The sequence below is a fragment of the Botryllus schlosseri genome, chromosome 15, assembly GCF_051294905.1.
Source record: "Botryllus schlosseri isolate E-star chromosome 15, Bs_hap1, whole genome shotgun sequence".
Classification (NCBI taxonomy): Eukaryota; Metazoa; Chordata; class Ascidiacea; order Stolidobranchia; family Styelidae; genus Botryllus; species Botryllus schlosseri.
This window is the reverse complement of record NC_137250.1, coordinates 11237175-11256897: the sequence shown is the minus strand read 5'-3', so window position 1 is coordinate 11256897 and position 19723 is coordinate 11237175. Positions and strand designations below refer to the sequence as shown.

Here is a 19723-nt window from a genome sequence, read left to right as displayed (position 1 = left end):
CCAAGTAATTGATACTTAATTCAACTCCTCGGTCTGCATTAGAATCTGAATACACATTTACACTGATAGGTAGCGAGGGTGAGCGTCAATCGTTCACGTTGCCTTCGCGAAAGACATCCTAACAAAGCGAGCGATCGAAGATAACGCAAAAGGTTTTAACGGTCTTTATTTTTACGCATCAACTCATCAAGTGTTCATTGAATGACTTCGATGCTTGTCACTTGATGGCAGTAACAACAAGCTATACATTGCAATGTAGCCTACGTGTAGCGTGTGTTTACTGTTTATAGATTACGAACCGTAAGTTAGTAATCTATATAGTGTGTTAGAGATGTACAGTACAGGGTCAAGATTTTGGATTCAAACCCGCCAGCAATCTAACCAAGTTTTGCTGATTAGATCGAGATTCCTGATTTTACCCGAGTGCCGGATCCGGACAGGATTATGAATTTCTAATTCATGAAAGTGGCATTTTATTCGTTTACTTCGACGTTTTGAATGTACTGTAGGCTACATAAACTCTTCTGGTCCCCGCATTCCACCGCAACTTCGTAGTATCCTTGGTGGCAAATTTGAATGCACAGCCAAGGTGCAACTGGAAAATTAACGACAACATGTGCCATCGTTGCTCATGAGCCTTGAACATGATATTTCGGATTCGGGTTTTGACAGTAGATACGAAACCAGGATCATGATTGAATTTTGTCGAACAGAATTAAACCCGGGTCCCGCAGAACTACGACCGGTATGCCTTCACATGCCATCTCATTTTGTCGCTTGCCTTTAATATTCTCTGCTTTAATTTCAATTCAGTGTGCATGCCTCTTCTCTACTTCGCATATAGGCCAATGATCTATCTCAGTGGTTCCCAACGTGGGCGATATCGCCCCCAGGGGGCGATTTGGCGGCCTAGGGGGCGAAAATGGCGAAGGGGGCGATGATGCGTTAAAACTGCTATATAGGAGTCAAGTCGGAGAAAAGACCTTTTTTTTTTTTAGTCAACCCACGGAAATTTAGTTGAAAAAGTGTAAAATTCGACATCGAGCCGAAAAGTTGACTTTTTTTTTCTAGTCAACCCGCCGATGATCACAGATTGTATACCGATTTTTCGGTTCACGAAATCTGGGGGGCGATGATCGGCGTTGAGCTTGAAAAGGGGGCGATGAGTCGTAAAAGGTTGGGAACCACTGATCTATCTGATCCCAAAGACCAATCCAAGTCGTTTCGACACTTTCCTATCTTCTCATTGTATCGCAGTTTTGTGGTGTTTTGAAATGATGAAAATATTAATAAACTGATACTACCGTTGCATCCTCAATTATTGGTTGATGTTGTTAGTATTGTGATCGGTTACTATGGCCTTTTACACCAGGTCTAAGAGTTTCGAAATTCGTTGCGGTTACAACTCTCTGCCAGCTTGGTGGATGGTGCGGTAGTCACATGCTAGCCCTGGCGTAGCCTATATGTGGGCCTGAGGCGACGCGAGAATTTAGGAACCTACATTCATGCAAAGCCTGATACATTTTTATTCCCATTTCATACAGTGTAGAACAAATTTCAAAAACGCTACTGGTACAGTAATAAGTGTACACTATTACATGTTAATTCACATTTGGTCCACCAAACTGTACTTTTATGGCGGTTTACGATCGAAAGAAGAGCGAAAAAAAAAGATATCACTGCAAATAATGCCAGTGCAAGGCGACAAAACAAGGTCCGCTACTATCAAGCACGCAGAAATAGCATTTCATACACGGACCTAATTAGAAACTATGGTCATTCCAGAGGTGGTCAGTAAAGAAGTTTTTCGGAGTGTTGCCTACTTGCTCTACTTACCATGTGTTTATGTTTTCGCAACACTTCCACTTCCAGCTTACAAGTGTAGCAACACTATTTACTTTTTGTAATTTGGATATTTTAAAGTTGGAAGTAGTCTTGGGTGGATTCGCATCCCTTTTGTGAGTGAAATTGACTTGAGAACAGTTTGAAATAGCTTCTGTAACTCCGCATCACGGTAACTGAATAAGTGAATATGCTTGCGAAGGCTGTACGGATTCGCATAATGATATTTGTCATTTTTCGGTAATCGCGAAGTTCATCCTGCAATTGCGAAAGCATAATTGCCACCTCCGATTAACTGAAGAATTATGCGACCTCAAGATCAAATCCAGCTTTTGGAGCTCAACACTTGAACGTTTTTCAGATCTTCCATATTCTACTTCAACTTGAACTAGTTTTGACTTGTCTTGGAAATTGATACTTCTACCTGTAACTCAGAAGATATTTCACCGTTACTTCTACTTGTACGAAAGTACAGATGTTGATTACTATGACCACCTATGTGTCATTCACAGGCTTAAATTCTCCCTAGCACTCTGAGATTCTGAAACAATGTCCGCGGGTCTATCCGCGAGAAATACTCGTGCTTATAAAACAAGTAAATCGGGAACACGTCCGACTTTGCCGTGAACAGCACGGCTATATCATTAACCAGCTCGGCTTGCTTCACCTCAATCCAGGCAGAGAGCGTGTCGAAAGTTTCCTCATTGGCCACGCTCACTTCTCCGCGTGACTTCGGGCCCCACAAAGAGCACTGCACCAGCCGCTGCAGCGCACCTACTTCTAGCTCTTGTGTGCTGTTTACGATGGCGCGGGAAATGCGTAGAATCGCGGACAGATACGAGTACAGCGGAAAAGACGGGGTGGACATGCCTTCGTGATCAAGGGCCATTTGTAAAGTCCAGGACAGCACGCCCGAGAACTGGCTGACCATCGTTTTCGGTCTGACTGGGCCGTTTGCGGAGTGGTCCAAGGCGTCCATGTGCGGCATGACCTGCAGGAGACCCATGTCTTGGGTGACGATGAGGTTGTCGACTGTGATGTTCGACGGGGGGAATCCGGACCGGGACAGGTTGTCCATCGCTTGCAGGAGTTGCAGGAGCATCAGGAGAATTTGTCTGTAAATGATAGTATTATTATTATTCTTTATTCACAGTAAGAAACTGGTCAATACACACATAATCCGGGGAGCAACCTGCACCCAAAGGAAAATGGCGAGATTGGAGTAAATTTTTTAAAATTTCAGTAATGCAGTCAAATTGTTATTCCTATGCAATACATGGAGAAGTCAGATTACAGAATTGCAGTAGATGAAGAATTGGCAAGGGTTACAGATTGATGAAAAGTTGAGTGACGCTTTTCGCCTCTGAGGCCAGGTACGTCACGGACTAGAATGAGCGATCGATATACCAAAATGTGGGCAAAAACCGATTTACAAGTAAGAACCGCAAGATAGAACAAATTCTGCAACATAGGATAACATTTCGGGTATGATCATTCGTGGTAGCCGTGACGATGATTGTGTAATAATAAAGGTGGTGCTGCCATCGTGCGATGGAACTGTTGGGATTTAGCAGCTGGAGCTATGGATTAAAATTAGAGCATACGGACGAGTTATATATTTTGGTGGGGACTATGGGCACATAGCAGTAATAGCATATAGTTAGCTAATACAACAGTGTATCGCTACAGGAGTTCGGGAATGGGTAACATACGTTGGTCTGTTTGTATTTTGCGATGCGCTGAACTGTTGGAACTCATATGGTTTTGTGGCGTGTCGCGACATAGCATATACTTGTATCATATAAATCGCACGATATATCAAAAGTGTCATGTATCGGAGAAAGTCTATACTAGACTATTACATTTGACTGACTTCGACTTGAGTATACCAACGATGACTAGTTTCACCACCTTCGCCAAAAGTCACATCATTGGTAGGCCTATATCCACCTCTTACTATCGAGGTTAGAATCTCGTAACAAAAAACACAAACATGACGTACTTGTGTTTCTGTTTGGGATCTTTGACTTCTCGCAATCGGCTTATATAAGTCGCCAGGGAAGCTGCCGGAACGTTCGACAACACCACGCACAGGGCTTCCACGTGACTTTCCTCCCGTGGCGGATATAGCAGAGAACCCGGTACTTTACAGTAGAAGTGACTGCACACGCTGCACAGCGTCGGGTGCGCGGTCAAGGTGGAACAGTTTTCCAGTTGCGCGATGAGGCGGGCGTTGACGTCTTTCCTGTCGAAGATCTGGAGAGAGATGTTTGGAATCGTGGGTGGAAGATGCGTAAAGAGTGAGCTCTAGCTGGCATAGGAGCAGTGATCTGTCCGGGCTTTAGCCAGTGAAACGCAACTGATGATAGGTCATTTCATTCTATCGCAGTTTTGCGGTGTTTTGAAATGACGAAAATATTAATAAACTGATACTGTTTGATGCACTGAACATCAAACAGAGCAGAATTATCGAGTCAGGGTCAGATTTTCGTTAAATTTCTCTTGACGAAGCATAAGCCACATAATTTTTTAACACCCTTTGGGGTCGGAGGTGGGAAAACACACACTGGCTGGAGTCGGATTTTGTTAAAATACTCTCTAACTACTTTAAAATCGAACCAAACCTAGCTAAAAAGTGCGGTTGCAGATACAGAAGTTATTAAGTTTTTCACGTAGGCGGACCTTAAAAACTTAATTTCTTTCTGGGTGCAGATTTTCTTAAACATTCGAACAAATTAGTTTATTCGCATGGTAATAATAAAACCCTAAAATTAAATAAACGAATAATTTTCTGAGTAGATATTGGGGTGTTCGGAGTCGCCTCTTAATGCGATGTCAGCCATCCGTTACGCGCGACACAGGAAATATCTGCGCGGTATCATTTGTATACATTACCTGACACGCCAATCTATGTTCCGGGTTTGTGGCGAAGTAAGACTCGTAAATCACCGTTTTCCCGATCGTACATTGCGGATGTTTGGATGCTATCACGATGTCCGCCCATGACGTGATGAGAAATCCCCCGACCGGCAGTTTGTTTCTCCATTCTTTCAACCATTTCTCCGTTATCTGCAAAATTAGAGATTTAAAATCTCATAAATCGTGGACGGGTAGGCGGACTTGAGATTGCTGCTCAATACCTTCTTCAGCGTCTGTGCGTTCAGCGACACGAGTGCCTTGTATTTTTCGCGATGCAGACTACTCAATCCCGACGAATCCAATCTGTCACGAGCTTGCTTTGAGCGATAAGGATTCATGCGTCTACCCCTGAAATACACGGTTGTTCGGATGATAAGCTATCTTCCCGAAAATTCCGACGGAATTCCGAGGCGGTATAATTAACAGTGCCAGCTCAAGTGTCGATTGACAGGCTCTAATTTGCTTTCGACTGGCACTGATAGCGGTGGCGGTGAACTGCCGTGTGTAACGCGAGAGTGTATGTCGAACATGGCGGTGTGATAGCTCTGCGAATGTTTGTTTTTATTGCATTTACACGTTGAAAAGCCCGTTACCAGTACAATCCGATCCTGGCCGCGGGCTTCCATGAGAACGTCATGAAGATGGTATCATTGCCGCACTGTTGCTTAATTACCGAATGGCGCAAAGCTGCGTATTGCATGCCAAATCTAGCGATTGGGCTGGGACCTGGGAGTGTGTAATGGTTACTAGCTGCCATGCAGTAAACGTGCGCACGGCAAAGCAACAATGATAATAATTTGATTTAAATCTGTAGGCCGAAACATTGCAGTACATTAGGGTAAGAGCAGGGGAGATCAGTAACGATCAGCGCTTCTACTTTTTCGCAATATATGGTTTGCTGTTATTTGAGTTTTTCATAAATAATTCCAGGATAACTCATCGTCAATGCCATCCAGAACTTGCAACTGCAATAACTTCACTTCTACAGGTTGGAAGTGAGTCAAATTTGTTTTGCATCGTTTTTGAAGACAACTCGACAATTTCATGGGGTTGACAGAAAAAATTGATGTACCTCCAAGAAGCTCCTCAAATTTTACATAATAAAATAAAAATTTAACTTGGCTCTGCGGCGGCTTACACCTAGAATTGAACCAAATTTGGTGTGCAGCGTTTTCTAGGGTAACCTGACAATTTAATCAGTGAATCACTGAAATCTGGGGAAAAAAGTTATTTTTGGGTAAATCATTCGTCTTTTTAATACATGGTCGACATTCTTATTGCTTATTTCCGGGCTGTCGACTTATAACGTGATCCACTTTCGTTTTTGGCTTTTGTGCGGCACATAGCAGTAATCAAGCAGTTTGAACATGTTTCAAAACTGTTTACCTTTCTTTCGAGGAATCACCGCTCGCCCTTGTGTCGCGAGGATCACACGGCTCCAAATATTCATCTTTCTGCTTCAACGTCTCACTCTGAACAAGAAAGCCGACATTACTAACATACTGATCAATCAAGATGACAGATTTTGCGACAACAACAAATTGCATCGCTTACAGAGAAATTGGTATCATACTTAGGTGAGTTTTGAGACATCTGGATTTACTAGTTTTATCAGGCACATCGTATCAGCCGATCGCGGATAGCGCTAAGCTGTGCCTTGCGTAATTTAAGTACATAGCAGGGTATATATCTCTTCAGAAATGCGATATGATGGTGCTGGTGTACCTGTACGTTTCTTCGGTAATCGCCGTCCATATCGGAATTCGATGAATCAGACATGGCCTTGTCTCTCGCCGCTCGCGGGTGGAGCATTTTCCTCGCGCGCCGCGACGGCGGTGAAACCATTTGTTTATCCCTGAATCGAAGAACACGCATTGATGTTTCTGGGCATAGTCGATGATTCAAATGAGGTCGCGCGAGCGCCGTGCAATCGGAATTCGACTGTTGTTGTTTTGAGTAGTTCAAAACGATCGCTATCAATGAACTTATCGGCCCGGTAGTTGTGATTCATCTCAGAGACTTGCGTGTTTAGACTTTAGAGGAGATATTTTAACGTATATCGATGCCGATCCGTTAATCAAAGCCAAAATTTGGTTATACATTGTTTGATAATTTGGCCTTATCACAGTATCAACAGATCTTATGCCCGTACCGAAACTATTCTGAATGTGGTTATCCAATAATTAGGGCGATTTTGTTACCTGAAAACGGAAGATTTTGACATTTCTTACCCTAAAAAAACTTAATTTTGACAAAATTTTGCTCTCATGTATGTAAATTAGGTATTTTCGCACATAATGTTAGAATTGCACTACTTATCTTCACTTTGTAAACAATTTTGACACTTTTTTGTCCTAACGCTACAATATTGACAAAATTTCGACTTATTTTGACTTGTTAAAAAAATCGCTCTACTAATCATATATGTGATTGCGAAAGAAGGCATTCGCGAAGCATGCGCGTTGGACGTATGGTAAAAACGCATAAGGTAACTGGATGGATATTAAAAATTACCCCCATCACTTCAAATTATATAACAGAAAGTACAGTACTAATTTCCGCGATAGATATATCGATATGTCGAATATTGAAATTCTATACGTTATCTCCGCGCCAGTATAGAAATATCGCAGTTTCGCCAGGTTCCCAGCCGTGAAAAGATTTATGATAACAGAAATATCTTATATCAGACTATAACAGATTTTAACCGTAGTAGGCTGGAATTTACTTCCGAGAGATCGCGGAGTGTCGCTTCACGCGTTAAATTCCGAGGTGTGTGTCATGTTGTCGACGGCGTGCATGACATGGTACCGCTGCTTAGACCTGTCTGTATATAGTCTTCTATGTATAACAAAGGAATAACATTAATCTGTATTACAACATAAGTCGATGGCTAATGATTTATCGACACAGGAGAGTTCAAAACATATCCAAGCGTTTTCGTACTACGAATCGAGAATTGACATTGAAGCGCCAATTATAATAATTATTATATCACCATTGTTGAGTTTTAAAATCGTGCGTGCGCCCGTGTGAAAAGCATATTCCGATGTAGATATAATCAAATGCCAGAGGACAATGATTGTAACGATAATGTCTGAGGAAATTACCCAACTGCTATGAATGTCTCATTAATCATGAAAATCATACCTCGCTGGTTCAGATTGCGGCGAAGTTGGGCTTGAGATGTCGGCATTCACTTCGTTACTGATTTGCGCTGTAAAATAAGTTCGTGTTATTACAGTGTTGATTCATACCGGCACTAGTTTTGCTTTGCATTAAACAAGGCATGTCGACGATTACTCCGAGATTTACTTTTATTGTCCGATCATCGCTTTTCCGCGAATGCCGCATACCGTGAAATCCGTTACCCGTGAAAACAAAGCCTCGAGTCGGGAAAAGCGACAGCTTATTCCGCCGAATCGAACGAAAGTCCTCAAAGTAATACTAGGTCAAAATACAGTTGAGTGATGCTGGTGCCAGGAATTTGATTCCACGTTTAACGAATGGGTTCAACTGCATGGTAAATGGATCTCAGTAAGAGCGAAGCGACTTTACAAAGGAAACCAACACTGGGGCTGTTATATGGTGCTCTTCAGCAATGTAAGCAAAATACTGCACGCGTGGAAGGGTATTAACGTGGCTTGAGAAAGATATATCAAAACATTCTAAGTGCTCCATATTGCGTATGCTAATGGATAAGATTTGACTATATCGCACTCAATGGAAAATATCGTCAATGTATCTGTCATGGAGGCTTGTGTCAAATACAATACATGTATATTGCATTGATCAAATATAGACGATGGATATACGGTGGCATGTACCAAAATATTCAGCACTTGTTCAAATATCATCAAATAATATTACCAATTCAGTGGTCACATACAATCCGTTTCGGCGCACTTTTGATCGGTCAATATCCCTTACATGTATTTAAATTCAGAATATATCATGCAATTCCATTTGATAATAATTCAAAAATAGAGATTTCTTTATCATATTTACGAGGTCGTAACACTTCATTGAACAATTGCAAGGTGAAAGGCACTTTGACCGCATTAGCGATGTAGTCCGATGCGAGAAGTAACTTAGTGCTACGCCATCTCTATCGTAAATATGGTAATTGCGTTATTATGTATGACGCGTGATACAGGTATGCCGAATTGTTTACAGTTAACGCAAGTCACAGACGTCTTGCTGTTAGGGGGATGATCTTTCGGAAGTAACGTCCCACCGCCACCCTGTAATTCACGACTAATGGCCAGCGTATTTTCGCATTGTCGATAGAAAACTCCCAGGCAAAATTTATATCAATACATTATATTGCTGTTACCTGCACGGCCTATACGCGTCGCGATTTATTTACGGCGTTATCCTTGGTGGTGTTGTGTTTCGCATGTTTAATATTCCGATTCCTTGTTTATACTGACGACTATTATCTCAAGTAGATTGTGCGCCGTGTTCAATTATTCGAACATAGAAATAGCCGTCATAAGACGTCGCACAACCTACTTAAGAGAAGTTGATATGTCAGTAAAAAAGCAGCTGTGAGACATTCTCACTGATATTTCGCGACACCGCACTGTAATTATCGCATCTAAAACAGTTAATTCTAACGCCAAATCGCAATAAATCTTCGTTTCTGATTCAACATTGTCGGGCCTTGTGGCGGTTCGTGAGTGCAGCCTTTTAAAATGAGAAAATCTCTGTTAAAGGTAGAAGCATGTGATCGGCATTTTAAATGCTATGTGAGCTGCTATCATCTTTAGAGACTCTTTTCATGAAATGCAGTATGGTCAGTAAAAATGTGCCGTTACGCTTAAGGTCATTTTTTCACGTCAATGGTGATGCAATGGAGTTTTCCGTGTATCCGTATTTTCAAAGAAAACACATTCTCCGCATAGTGTCGATAATGCTATAAATGGATATCAGACTGACCCACGGATAGAGACTGCTCAAGTGGACAACACAGTGTACGTAGAAGCTCATTGTGCAGACACTTTCTCTATTTAAATGTGACGTAGAACACTCCTATCAGCGTCTTACGCGCGATATGTTCGAGCGCCTGCATTTGCGTCACACCGATGCAGGTCTGGCGTTTCGTTTCCGATGAAACGATGGCAAACCTGATCCTTTGTTACGAACGTGATAAAAATCTTGCCTTGCTTTGAATGGCTGCGTTTCCAAAACAAGGCGTTCTTTACTTTCTTATACATGCCGGTATGCTTGCAAGCGGAATGTTTTGAACCGGGGATTAAAAAAAATCACACGGATATTTGCTTTGAGCTGTACCGACGTTAAATTATGTGGAATATATTCACGGTTGGGAGAAAAATCTCAACCTTACATTATTCCATTTGTTTTATCAGTGAAACTGGGAGACAATAGCATTTTGGAGAATAGCGTGATCAATACCTCTTAATATCACAGCTGATTTAGATTTGGCTTAGTTTTTCATCATATAACTTAACACTTGCTGCTGCGGAGCCGTCGGGAAACAAAGTCGTGCATTTTTCTCAAGTACAAACAGAAGCAGCGATATCCAAGTAAGTATTCAATAGGCCTAGATTTTCCTAAAAACCAAAAACTGGTAAGCATAATCGGATGTAGCAAAACCTACTTGATTACTTCGAAAAAGTAGAAGTATTCGTTACTGACGAACCCTAACCTGTAGTGGGTGTCGCTATCACAGGTTTCCCGTACGAGACCGGCCGCTCGCTGCTGCTCTGTTTCGATTTCCTCAGCAGCTTCCGAATGAAACTGACGGATGGAGACGGGCGGCTTTGTGACGTCACTTTGAACTCTTCCACGCTCTTTGTCTCAGCTGCTTCCTTGTTTTCCATTCGTTTGCGGGACAGACGTCGGCGTAATCGCGAACCTCTCTGCCGCGGGCTTTTGGATTTTTCTTCCGCGTCGCTGACTCCGGATACATGTCCCAAGGAATCGGAGTCCTCCCGATATCTGTCTTGCGATTTCGAGCGCATTCTGAACTTGAACTTGGACCTGAACGACGACGACTTTTTGCGATCGAACGAGCTGCTTCGGCCTAAAGACTTCGTGCTGCCTCTCAGATTTTCCAGCGAGCTCATCGAGTTACCGGCTGACTTCACTATACCGGAGGTCGTGTCGCTCTGTTTACCGCTGTAACTACACGAATCGGCTTCGCTACTTTCTTCAACATCCCGAGAAGTTCGTCGAGACGAGGACGACTCAAAGTCACGCTTTGCGATCGACTCTCTTGATTTCGAAGGTCTGATAGGCTGATGTGTTTTGTCATTCAAGGTTGGTGTTTCTACGTCTTGCAGATTGGGTTTGTTTTCCGTGCGATTCTGGTCTCGCGAGTCGCTTTCATCCGACGAAGGCCTGCCTAATTGAAAATTAACATCTACTCTCGGCACGGGAGTCGGTGAGCTTTTAGTGATGTTCGTATCAACCCGTTTAGGGTTTAAGCTTGGGGAAGGAGGTGGTTCGGGAGGCGCAGGCAATGCCATTTCCTGCCGTCCTCCGTTGTATTTTCTTCCACCAGATGACTGCCCGGTTGGTTCGAGTTTGGTTTGCTCTGCGGCTTGACTTGCGAAATTATCATACTCGACGCCCTCTGAGTTTGGCGTTTCGTCGGCCGCCTTAGGGAAACGCCTCGCTCTGGGTTGCGGTATCGGTTTCGTGATGCCTTCTATATTCATGGACTGCAAGACTTCGTTAATGTCGTCCAGCGCTTTCTGCATGGCGTCGTCGCACGAAGAGACGGCGTCTTTGTTGTAATCCTGGATTTCGTCGTAGATGTATTCGTCGTCTTTGTATTTGCCCTTGTCGTTGGTGATCTTCACCGCGGGTTTTTCATTTCTGGCTTTGTTTTGAGGTGCGTTTTCGAAGCTGCCTGTCTGCATTTGGATGGGGATTGACATGTAGGCGCAGACACCGCTACCGCTATCTTCGCTGCTGTGACCCAAATCGGCATGGTTTCTTGATGCTTCTTGGGCTAGGCTTGGTGTACCTTCGTACAAATATATGATCGTCAGAATATCATAAATAAATATGCATACAACAGTGTATGACAACTAGAAAATTTTTAGCATTTCCAAATCAGATCATAATTATAATTATATAGCTATATTACACACAATTACCATTATTGAATTCGCAAAAATTTAATAATTAAATTGAATTCCAAACTAAATTAAGCTCAGTTGATATCAAATCAGAGATCATTGTCGTATGCATAAGAACGGAAAATGTCTGTACACTAATCTTAGCTCGTTTCGCACTACTATACATAGGGTTTCTTTTAAAGCAAAAATCAATTTAAAACAAACATGTTTAAAACAAGGCCCTATTTTTTATTCTTTTTTTTCAAAGCCATGACGTCACGAATGTTCAATTGTGACGTCATAGTTGATTGACATTGACAATTGAAAATATAGGGTAAATAGAGCTCCTTTGACGAGATATCTACGTACTATAGCTGTTGAACCGACTATTTTGAGGGTTCCATCCATCCCATATATAGTATACGTCTGCTATATCGGGTGGTAATTGTCCGCAGGCTCATTCAACTTGTTTTTTGGAAAGTATTTACACAATTATGGCTTGATTTTACGACTTGAAAAACACAATTTTTTTTAAAGGGCCTTTGTTTAAAACATAGTTTAAAACATGCTTTAAACCACCAGTTTTTTAAATGCAACCCTAACTATACAGTTCTCCTGTAACATTTTCAGAAAAAAAGTGGATTTGAATCAAAATTAGAGTATGGAAACAATTCACAAATTAGATTAGAATTGGATTATCGACGTTTCGTTCTAATTAGTCGAGTTAAACAACTAAAATTATATACTTGTCCAAGTCAGGCATGTTGCTTTAATTCCGAGCTGTCAATCATTTTGCAAATAAGCCTATATAGTACATGTTTTTAATTCGTTGAATTTGAGCGAAAGTATCCCTTCATCACAGATAGATATACACTATACATTGCACAGTTTGGAAATGAGGCATGTATATCATTTATGAACGGAATTGATACGGGCCGAATGATCGATGCGGTGGGCGATTTTGCGTGGATTTGTTGATAACCCTTACGAATTCTTTGTTGTATTGCATTAGCGCGTGTCTTCAATTTTAGTGTCCAAAATACCTGATTCTGGTCGCGGAGTATGGCCCCACTTCACGATACAGCGTCGGATCTATTTACTAAACGGGGGAAGTAGAGTAAACTGAAGTTAGGTTACACACACAGCCTAATGTGGCGACGTATCGCATGTTACGGGACAGAGGGGTCGAATCATATCATCGAATTTCATGTAACGTGAATGGATAAAAGCAATAAAATATTCATAGATATTTCATGTAGCTTAATATAAATTTACTTTTGGCAAGGATCAATCGCCTTATAAATGAATATTGAACATTCAACGCAGATAAATTCCTAGCGTCTTGTACGTGACCACGAGAATGGCGGGAATTCCGAGTGTTTGCGTCTATAAATAGTTAATATGGATAATTCAAGTTTAGGCTTCAAACCCGAGTTGTCCGCAAACTTTGAAGATTTAAGTTGCTAATAAAAATATTAATATTCGTATCGATACAACTTAGCCTTATTGCCGCAAGCGTTAACTGACAAAGCTTTGCAATAGCAGCCCAGCGTATTTCTATTTGGGATGATACTGATGCCATTACTGTCATAAATCACCAAATCGCGTGAATTTCTCCTCTTTATATCGGGAGAGTCGTTATGACAGTGGAGTCTTCGTAATAAACAACTATAAAAGACAAAACCTCTGCACGTAATCTGTTGTGCAGCAGCATAGGCCTAGCACATATAATTTCACCCATAAGGCTACTCACCAGTTTTATCTAAGGCCGTGGAAGTTTCCGGACTTTCGTTCATAGGAAAATCCGATTCTTGTCGATTTTGACCAGATCTTGCCGAAATCCCATTGTGCGTGAGGCTGTGATTGTTTTCACGTTGTATATCGACCATGCCATATGGTTTTACGGAGCCGTCATCGTCAATTTCCAACTCCTTACTGGGTTTATTTGCCTGTACTTGACCAGTGTTGGAATATGTAGAACCAGAATGGAAGCCGCCACCACTCGACGACGATATCACTTCTCTTTGTTTCGTAATATTAGATTTAGATTGGATATATGCATTAGGTATCGACTCTTGGGAATCGCAGCGAGCAGATCCGTCCTCGGAATTCTTTCGAGAATGTTGTAACGAATATTCATCGGCAATGCTGCTTCTTGGCGATATTTCCGACGCCGTATCTTCTTCCACAATAGGAGCTAAAGGCTCTTCAACTATAGACCTTGTTCTCAGCAAGCTCGGATGACTCCACACTTGCGAGGGTTTAGGGTTTATCGGGGATTGTGGGATGGCGTTCTTCTTCGGTGGAGTTGAGATTTGCTGCACTACTTTTTTGCTTCCTCTGTTCGTGGATTCTGGTGGCGAAGGTGAAGTCTTGACTTGAGGTGAAAAATTCGACGGAATTCCCTTGTCCTTCGGAGTGCTTTGAACTGATGGATTCGGTATCGAAAGCTGCTTTGGCGGTGTCTTTTGCTTTTTGCTATCCTTTGAGCTAATATTGTTGGAATTATTCTTCAATAGTGAAGGTTTGGTGGGTGGTTTTGCTGTGATAATCACTGGGGGCTTTCCGAGATTCTTCTTTTTAGGAGGCAATCGAGGCGGGTTATTGACGATCGTAGGTGGAGGCTGAGATGGTATTGGCGGGTTACTCTTCTTTGCCTTAGCATTTTTCACCTTCTGGATATTTTCCGCTATTTCCATATTATCGTAGTATATCTCACCATCGTCGTAGTTTCCCGTTGACATTTTGGAACTCTTTCCTGACTGGAATTACCTCGCCGCAGAAATATAGTGTCAGATTCTGAGACGCAACCAGAGATTTTCTTTCTTTACCACGGCACACGCATCTGTCTACTTATGTAGAAAATTCGTGCTACTTGTACAGCGTCTGGCGATATCTGATTGTGAACGGACCCCGAAGGCCTCGCTTCGCCGCGTCATGCTCTGCGGAGTAATGGCGTTAAGCAAAACGCGAATATTCCGCTTCGTCTGTCGCTTCAACAAGACTCGTGTCGATACTGCCGGGTAAGTTGTAAATGCATATTGCATATGTCACATGCAAACAGCATGCACTGTGCTCTGGTTGTTATTAACGCGCAGCTGTTCTCCAATTATTACATTTCATTTTAAACTAATTTAAAATCTAATATCTGTTGAATGACGTTACAAAAGGGACTTTAGGTTCAATAAGCCAATAAATATCCTTTCGTCTATCCAGTTCTTGCAGGCAATATTAGGAGTACGTTTCAATCGCTTATTGTCATAGCCAGGGTGATTTTTTTAGACATGTCAAAAAATTCAAATTTTGTCAAAATTGTAGCGTTAGGTCAAAAAATGTAAAAATTTTGAATTTTTTAGGGCAAAATCTTCCGTTTTGTAGGTAAAAAACATCGCCCTAGTCATAACTCATGCGTGATGTGATATTTTACCACACTGACACACATATACCAGCAAATACAGCATGCAGCGTAGGACTATGATACCCGCCTAGTCCGAAGTAAATAGAAAGGGCAAGTCTAGAATCAAAATCGGTTATACTTCTGATCACGGAGACTAAGTGCATGTTTTCTAGAGCTATATACTGGGATAGTCCGGGACTGCGCGCGTGAAAGACCGCATTACGGTCGGAAAGCTTTATGACACCCTGGAAGAAACCTTATAGCCTATAAATCCATAATGAAACGGTATTTGCTGTTCTAATCGACACAAGACTTCGAAATCCCCCGCATATATATTATGTGGGCTTCGCGTGTCGATTGATACGTAATTAACATTCGTCATCCGTCAGTGTAAGACGCTTTTTCACAAATATCATGATCCTTAATTATGAGTGAGTGCTTCAATCAGCTTCACCACCGAACATAACCTGCGACACCAAGCGGAAAGTATTCGAATTACCCTGTTTTCACACGACCACACGATTCGATTAGGTAGGTATATGAAGTGATTTATCTCTTTCCGTCTCTGAAATCAACATTTGAATGTCTGTGACACCTAGACTGTGCCCTAGGCCTTCACTGATCTATCCCCGTTCTCACCTTTTCCTTATGCCGTAGCTCGTAACCATTCACGCTGTTGTCAAATCAAATTCAATAAAAGCAGTTTATTTTAACCATGCATCCTAACATCAACAAGCGTTCCGTTACGAGAAACACGGAATCCACGGACTAAATCGGTCGAGTCAGCAATGTAATTAAAATTATATAAATACATTAAATAGCCCTTGTGATTTACTATCACGGTATTACAAAGTGGATAAAAAACACAGGCGATTTTTCAGTAAACTTACAAAATCATTTACCTGAATCAACATTTTATTTTAGTAGTGAAAGAAACAGAACTTGTGACATTGACATAGATGTCAATCTGTGTACGTACAATCGTACATAGTACAAGGACATTCCATATCAAAAGTGAATTTGTGGGGTGACACACCTAATAGCTCAGTGGCGGTATGAATGAAATCAATAAAAACTCACACACATGAACAAATTGAACATGCTGTCCAAAGTGGTTCCGCCTCCATAAAGTTTGTCACTGACCAGCCCTGTGCAGTAGTGGTACCAATATACCATAGTACAATTTTGTTTCAATACAATATTTCCAGAGACATTTGGTTGAAAATACTGGACATGACTGCTTCCTAGTCGAGGCATTCAATTCATTGCATATAAAAACTATTAAATTGTTTAGAATGCAGCATATCGACGTAAACTTCGAATACAGCTCACGCCATCCAGTCGATTGATCCAAGCCGTTAATCTTTAGAACCTTTTTCGTCTGGCAATCTCCGGCTTCCACACAACAGGATTGGTTTCTTCCGTGGCTTCTTCATCCTCCTTGTAAATTTTGATTGTCTTATCAGCTTCGCAAGTTATCAACCTGCTTCCGCTACGGTCAAAGGTAGCAGCATAAATTCCACTTTCGCTGTCAAGGGACCCCGGTTGCACAGGTGCCTTTGTCCTCTGAAAATTCGCCCCGGTACGCCAGTCCCACATATGAAGCGTTCCATTATCAGCGCCAGACACCAGCACCCCGTCGGAATTAACAGCGAGGCAATTAACGATGGAATTGTGTCCGGAGAGATTTTGGATGAAATTTCCGTCGGGAAATTTCCACTGTTTTATATTGTCAGGGGAGGCGCTTGCAAACGTGTACTGGCGTGGGTGTAATGCCAGTGCCCTGACACTTTTCTTATGATTGGTGAGCACTGCTCTGGTCTTCCCGGCAGCTAAATCCCAAAGCCTTACCGTGCAATCGTGCGATGCGGTGATGATCTGAGGCTCGACGCTTTGACACTTCACGGCCGCTACGGTGTTGGAATGTCCCGCTAATGTCATGATATTGGCTTTTGTTCTCATATCCCAAACCCTCGCGACTGAATCTCGTCCACAAGTCACTAAAATGTCAATTGTCGGATGGAGATCCATGCCGTAACAAGCACTCAAATGACCGTGATAGTGTCGCACTACTTTGTTCTGTTCCAAGTCCCAGCACTTGACTAGTTTGTCTTCTCCACAAGAAAACAGGTATGGATTGCGAGCGCTAACCACAAGTCCTCGTACTGTGCTTATGTGACCAGTTAGGGAGAGTTTTAACTGACAGCTGGCTAAATCCCAGATTTTAATGGTGCGGTCATTGGAACCGGTGGCGAACCATTCATTACCGGGTTCAAGTGTGGCACATCTTACCCAACCAAGATGACCGCTTATAACCCGGTAGAGTTTCCATGGCGGATGCCACTTGGGCTTTGGCATTACGGGCGCTTTACGCATTACTGATAATGACTTGGTGTTATTATTAACTGCGACCAAAGCCTTTCCAGAATTGTCTACTTTTTGGAAATTATTCTGGACATTATCCGTTTCCATATCGTGATTGCTTGATACCAATTTACTTTCTTCTTTGTTCTTTGTCGATGTACGTTCATCTTTGGTCTTTGTCTCTCTATTTGTCGGCATGTGAAGTACGGGACCGTAAGCACTGCGCATTTTAGAGTTTCTACGAATCATGGCGGCCTCCTTTATTACTCCGAGAGGAGACGCTTGGTCGGAGACGAACATGTCGTGAGATCGCTTCAAGGAACGGAATACCAGAGTGTGGACCGAGTGCTTGGTGACTTCTTCAGACATCTTTCGGAACCTGTATGATCGTTGCTATTCAGAATGTCTGTAAATTACAATTAAATGATGTTACTTTTTTTAAAATTTATTCTATAGAGACATATAAATTATAGGCTATATATTTGTTAAATAAGCACGATGATTGATGTTATATGAGATCATTTAAAGGGAAAAATAAATCATGCATCGATGAATTTGTAATGCCATTCATTTTTGATTGCCTGTCTCTGTCTGGCTGTCTATAATTCATGTTATGTAACCTTCCAGGGGCGGCTTCCATTACTTTCTCATTCATCCTTGCACACGCCTCACATTCAGATGTTGTAGGCCAAAGGTGGGTGTCTGATTGAAGAAATATTACAAGCCGTTTCAACTCCTTCCTATCAATTCATTTCATCGCAATCTTGGGATATTTTGAAATAAACGAAAATATTCATATTTATAAAACGAATGAAACTGCGTGTATGTATATAGCAGCAATACGCCGGTGCAGGTATCTATTGCCCGCAATCACGGTCAAATCGTTGAATAACTGAAGCTAAAAATAATTATCTGAATGCTGCATAAAATAATTGCTAAAATCACTCTGACGGACTCCTAATATTATACGAAAACTGCCATAAAAAACAGTTACGGAAACGCGCATCGATAACGTCGAGTTACGGAATGGTATTGTGGCGATATGCTTCAGTGACTAGTGTGCTGCGATAGCGCCACCATATGCCCCAAATGCAAACGAAATTTTGATTACATATCTGCAGCGGCTAGAAATCTATTTGCATGTGTTTATATAGCTCAGTGGTGTTATGCGGTGATTCCGAACGCATCACACATTATTTTTTTTTCTTTATTGCACTGTACCAGGCAGTGAAATGTGTGAAGCAATAAGATAATAATGCGAATAGTTGTTGTCAAACAAATGTACATCTTCATGTGCGTTGTGATAATTGCAGTAAATAATGGCCCTTGTGGAAGCACAGTGGGAGATGCATTTGATATTCTTCACGATTTACATATAGCGAACGCGAAACTACAAAATCAGAACCGGGCCGGACCCAACCAATGAAGCCCTGCCGTATAGTGTGGATATCCTATTTGGATTTGCAGTCCAGCAATATCTCCACATTGCCAAAACTTATCCTGTATTCAGTAAACATGAGAAATTTACTAAAAATCGGCATTCTCAAAGGTCGGAATCACTGAGCAATGTTCAAGAATCGACTTTAATCAATGAAGTGGAAAGAAGCGGTTGCCATGGTATCGTTTTGCTGATCATGATGCGTATGTAGGGGAAATCTGTAAACAGTGCTAGCTTATTTGTCTCATCCCTACATATTCGTTGAGACAAAACGTTATCAGCAATTATACTTGGACAATGTCAGAACATTGAATAAAAGAGATAAAAATGGACGGAGATGTGGCTGGTGTACGGATAGAGCCACCGATCATCGAATTCCCCGATGCAGAAGTAGGGAAAGTTCTCCAAACAGAATTAAAGGTGCTTGTTATCAGTAAAGGTAGCAAGAAAATTCGATTCCACGCTCCAGTGACAGAAGTGAGTCTTAATAAAATTATCTCAGGATATCACCTCACATCATCCTGAAAATTTCTTTTTATTTCAATTTTGGCCATGCGAAATTTCCGAAGCAAAATTATGGGCAATATGCACATAAAATAATATGTTTTCGCGGTATAGATGCAATGTTTAGTAGCTGGTTTTCTTGGATCAGAATCCTATTTTATAGCAACA

At 41.7% G+C, this 19723-nt stretch overlaps 3 protein-coding genes across 3 annotated transcripts in view; 1 reads left to right on the top strand and 2 right to left on the bottom strand.

The window, feature by feature from the left end:
* Window positions 1-1502: 1502 nt before the first annotated feature.
* LOC145457048 (uncharacterized) lies at window positions 1503-14885 on the bottom strand. The gene is made up of 9 exons (XM_080335205.1): window positions 13606-14885; window positions 10433-11758; window positions 7912-7978; window positions 6487-6616; window positions 6148-6233; window positions 4983-5109; window positions 4738-4911; window positions 3845-4098; window positions 1503-2957 (listed from the first exon to the last, which is right to left on the bottom strand). The coding sequence occupies exons 1-9, from the start codon at window positions 14594-14596 to the stop codon at window positions 2357-2359; spliced, it is 3756 nt and encodes a 1251-aa protein (XP_080191331.1). The 5' UTR covers window positions 14597-14885; the 3' UTR covers window positions 1503-2356.
* A 1053-nt stretch (window positions 14886-15938) lies between these two features.
* Window positions 15939-18075, bottom strand: LOC145457539 (pleiotropic regulator 1-like). The gene has a single exon (XM_080335757.1). It carries the CDS (start codon window positions 17980-17982, stop codon window positions 16615-16617), a length of 1368 nt encoding a protein of 455 aa, XP_080191883.1. The 5' UTR covers window positions 17983-18075; the 3' UTR covers window positions 15939-16614.
* Window positions 18076-19239: 1164 nt separating this feature from the next.
* LOC145457659 (cilia and flagella-associated protein 47-like) overlaps window positions 19240-19723 on the top strand; it is a 43920-nt gene continuing 43436 nt past the window's right edge. The window contains exon 1 of the mRNA XM_080335883.1: window positions 19240-19528. Coding sequence (XP_080192009.1) covers window positions 19379-19528 — 150 coding nt within the window. The 5' untranslated portion in view covers window positions 19240-19378. The remainder of the gene's footprint in view (window positions 19529-19723) is intronic.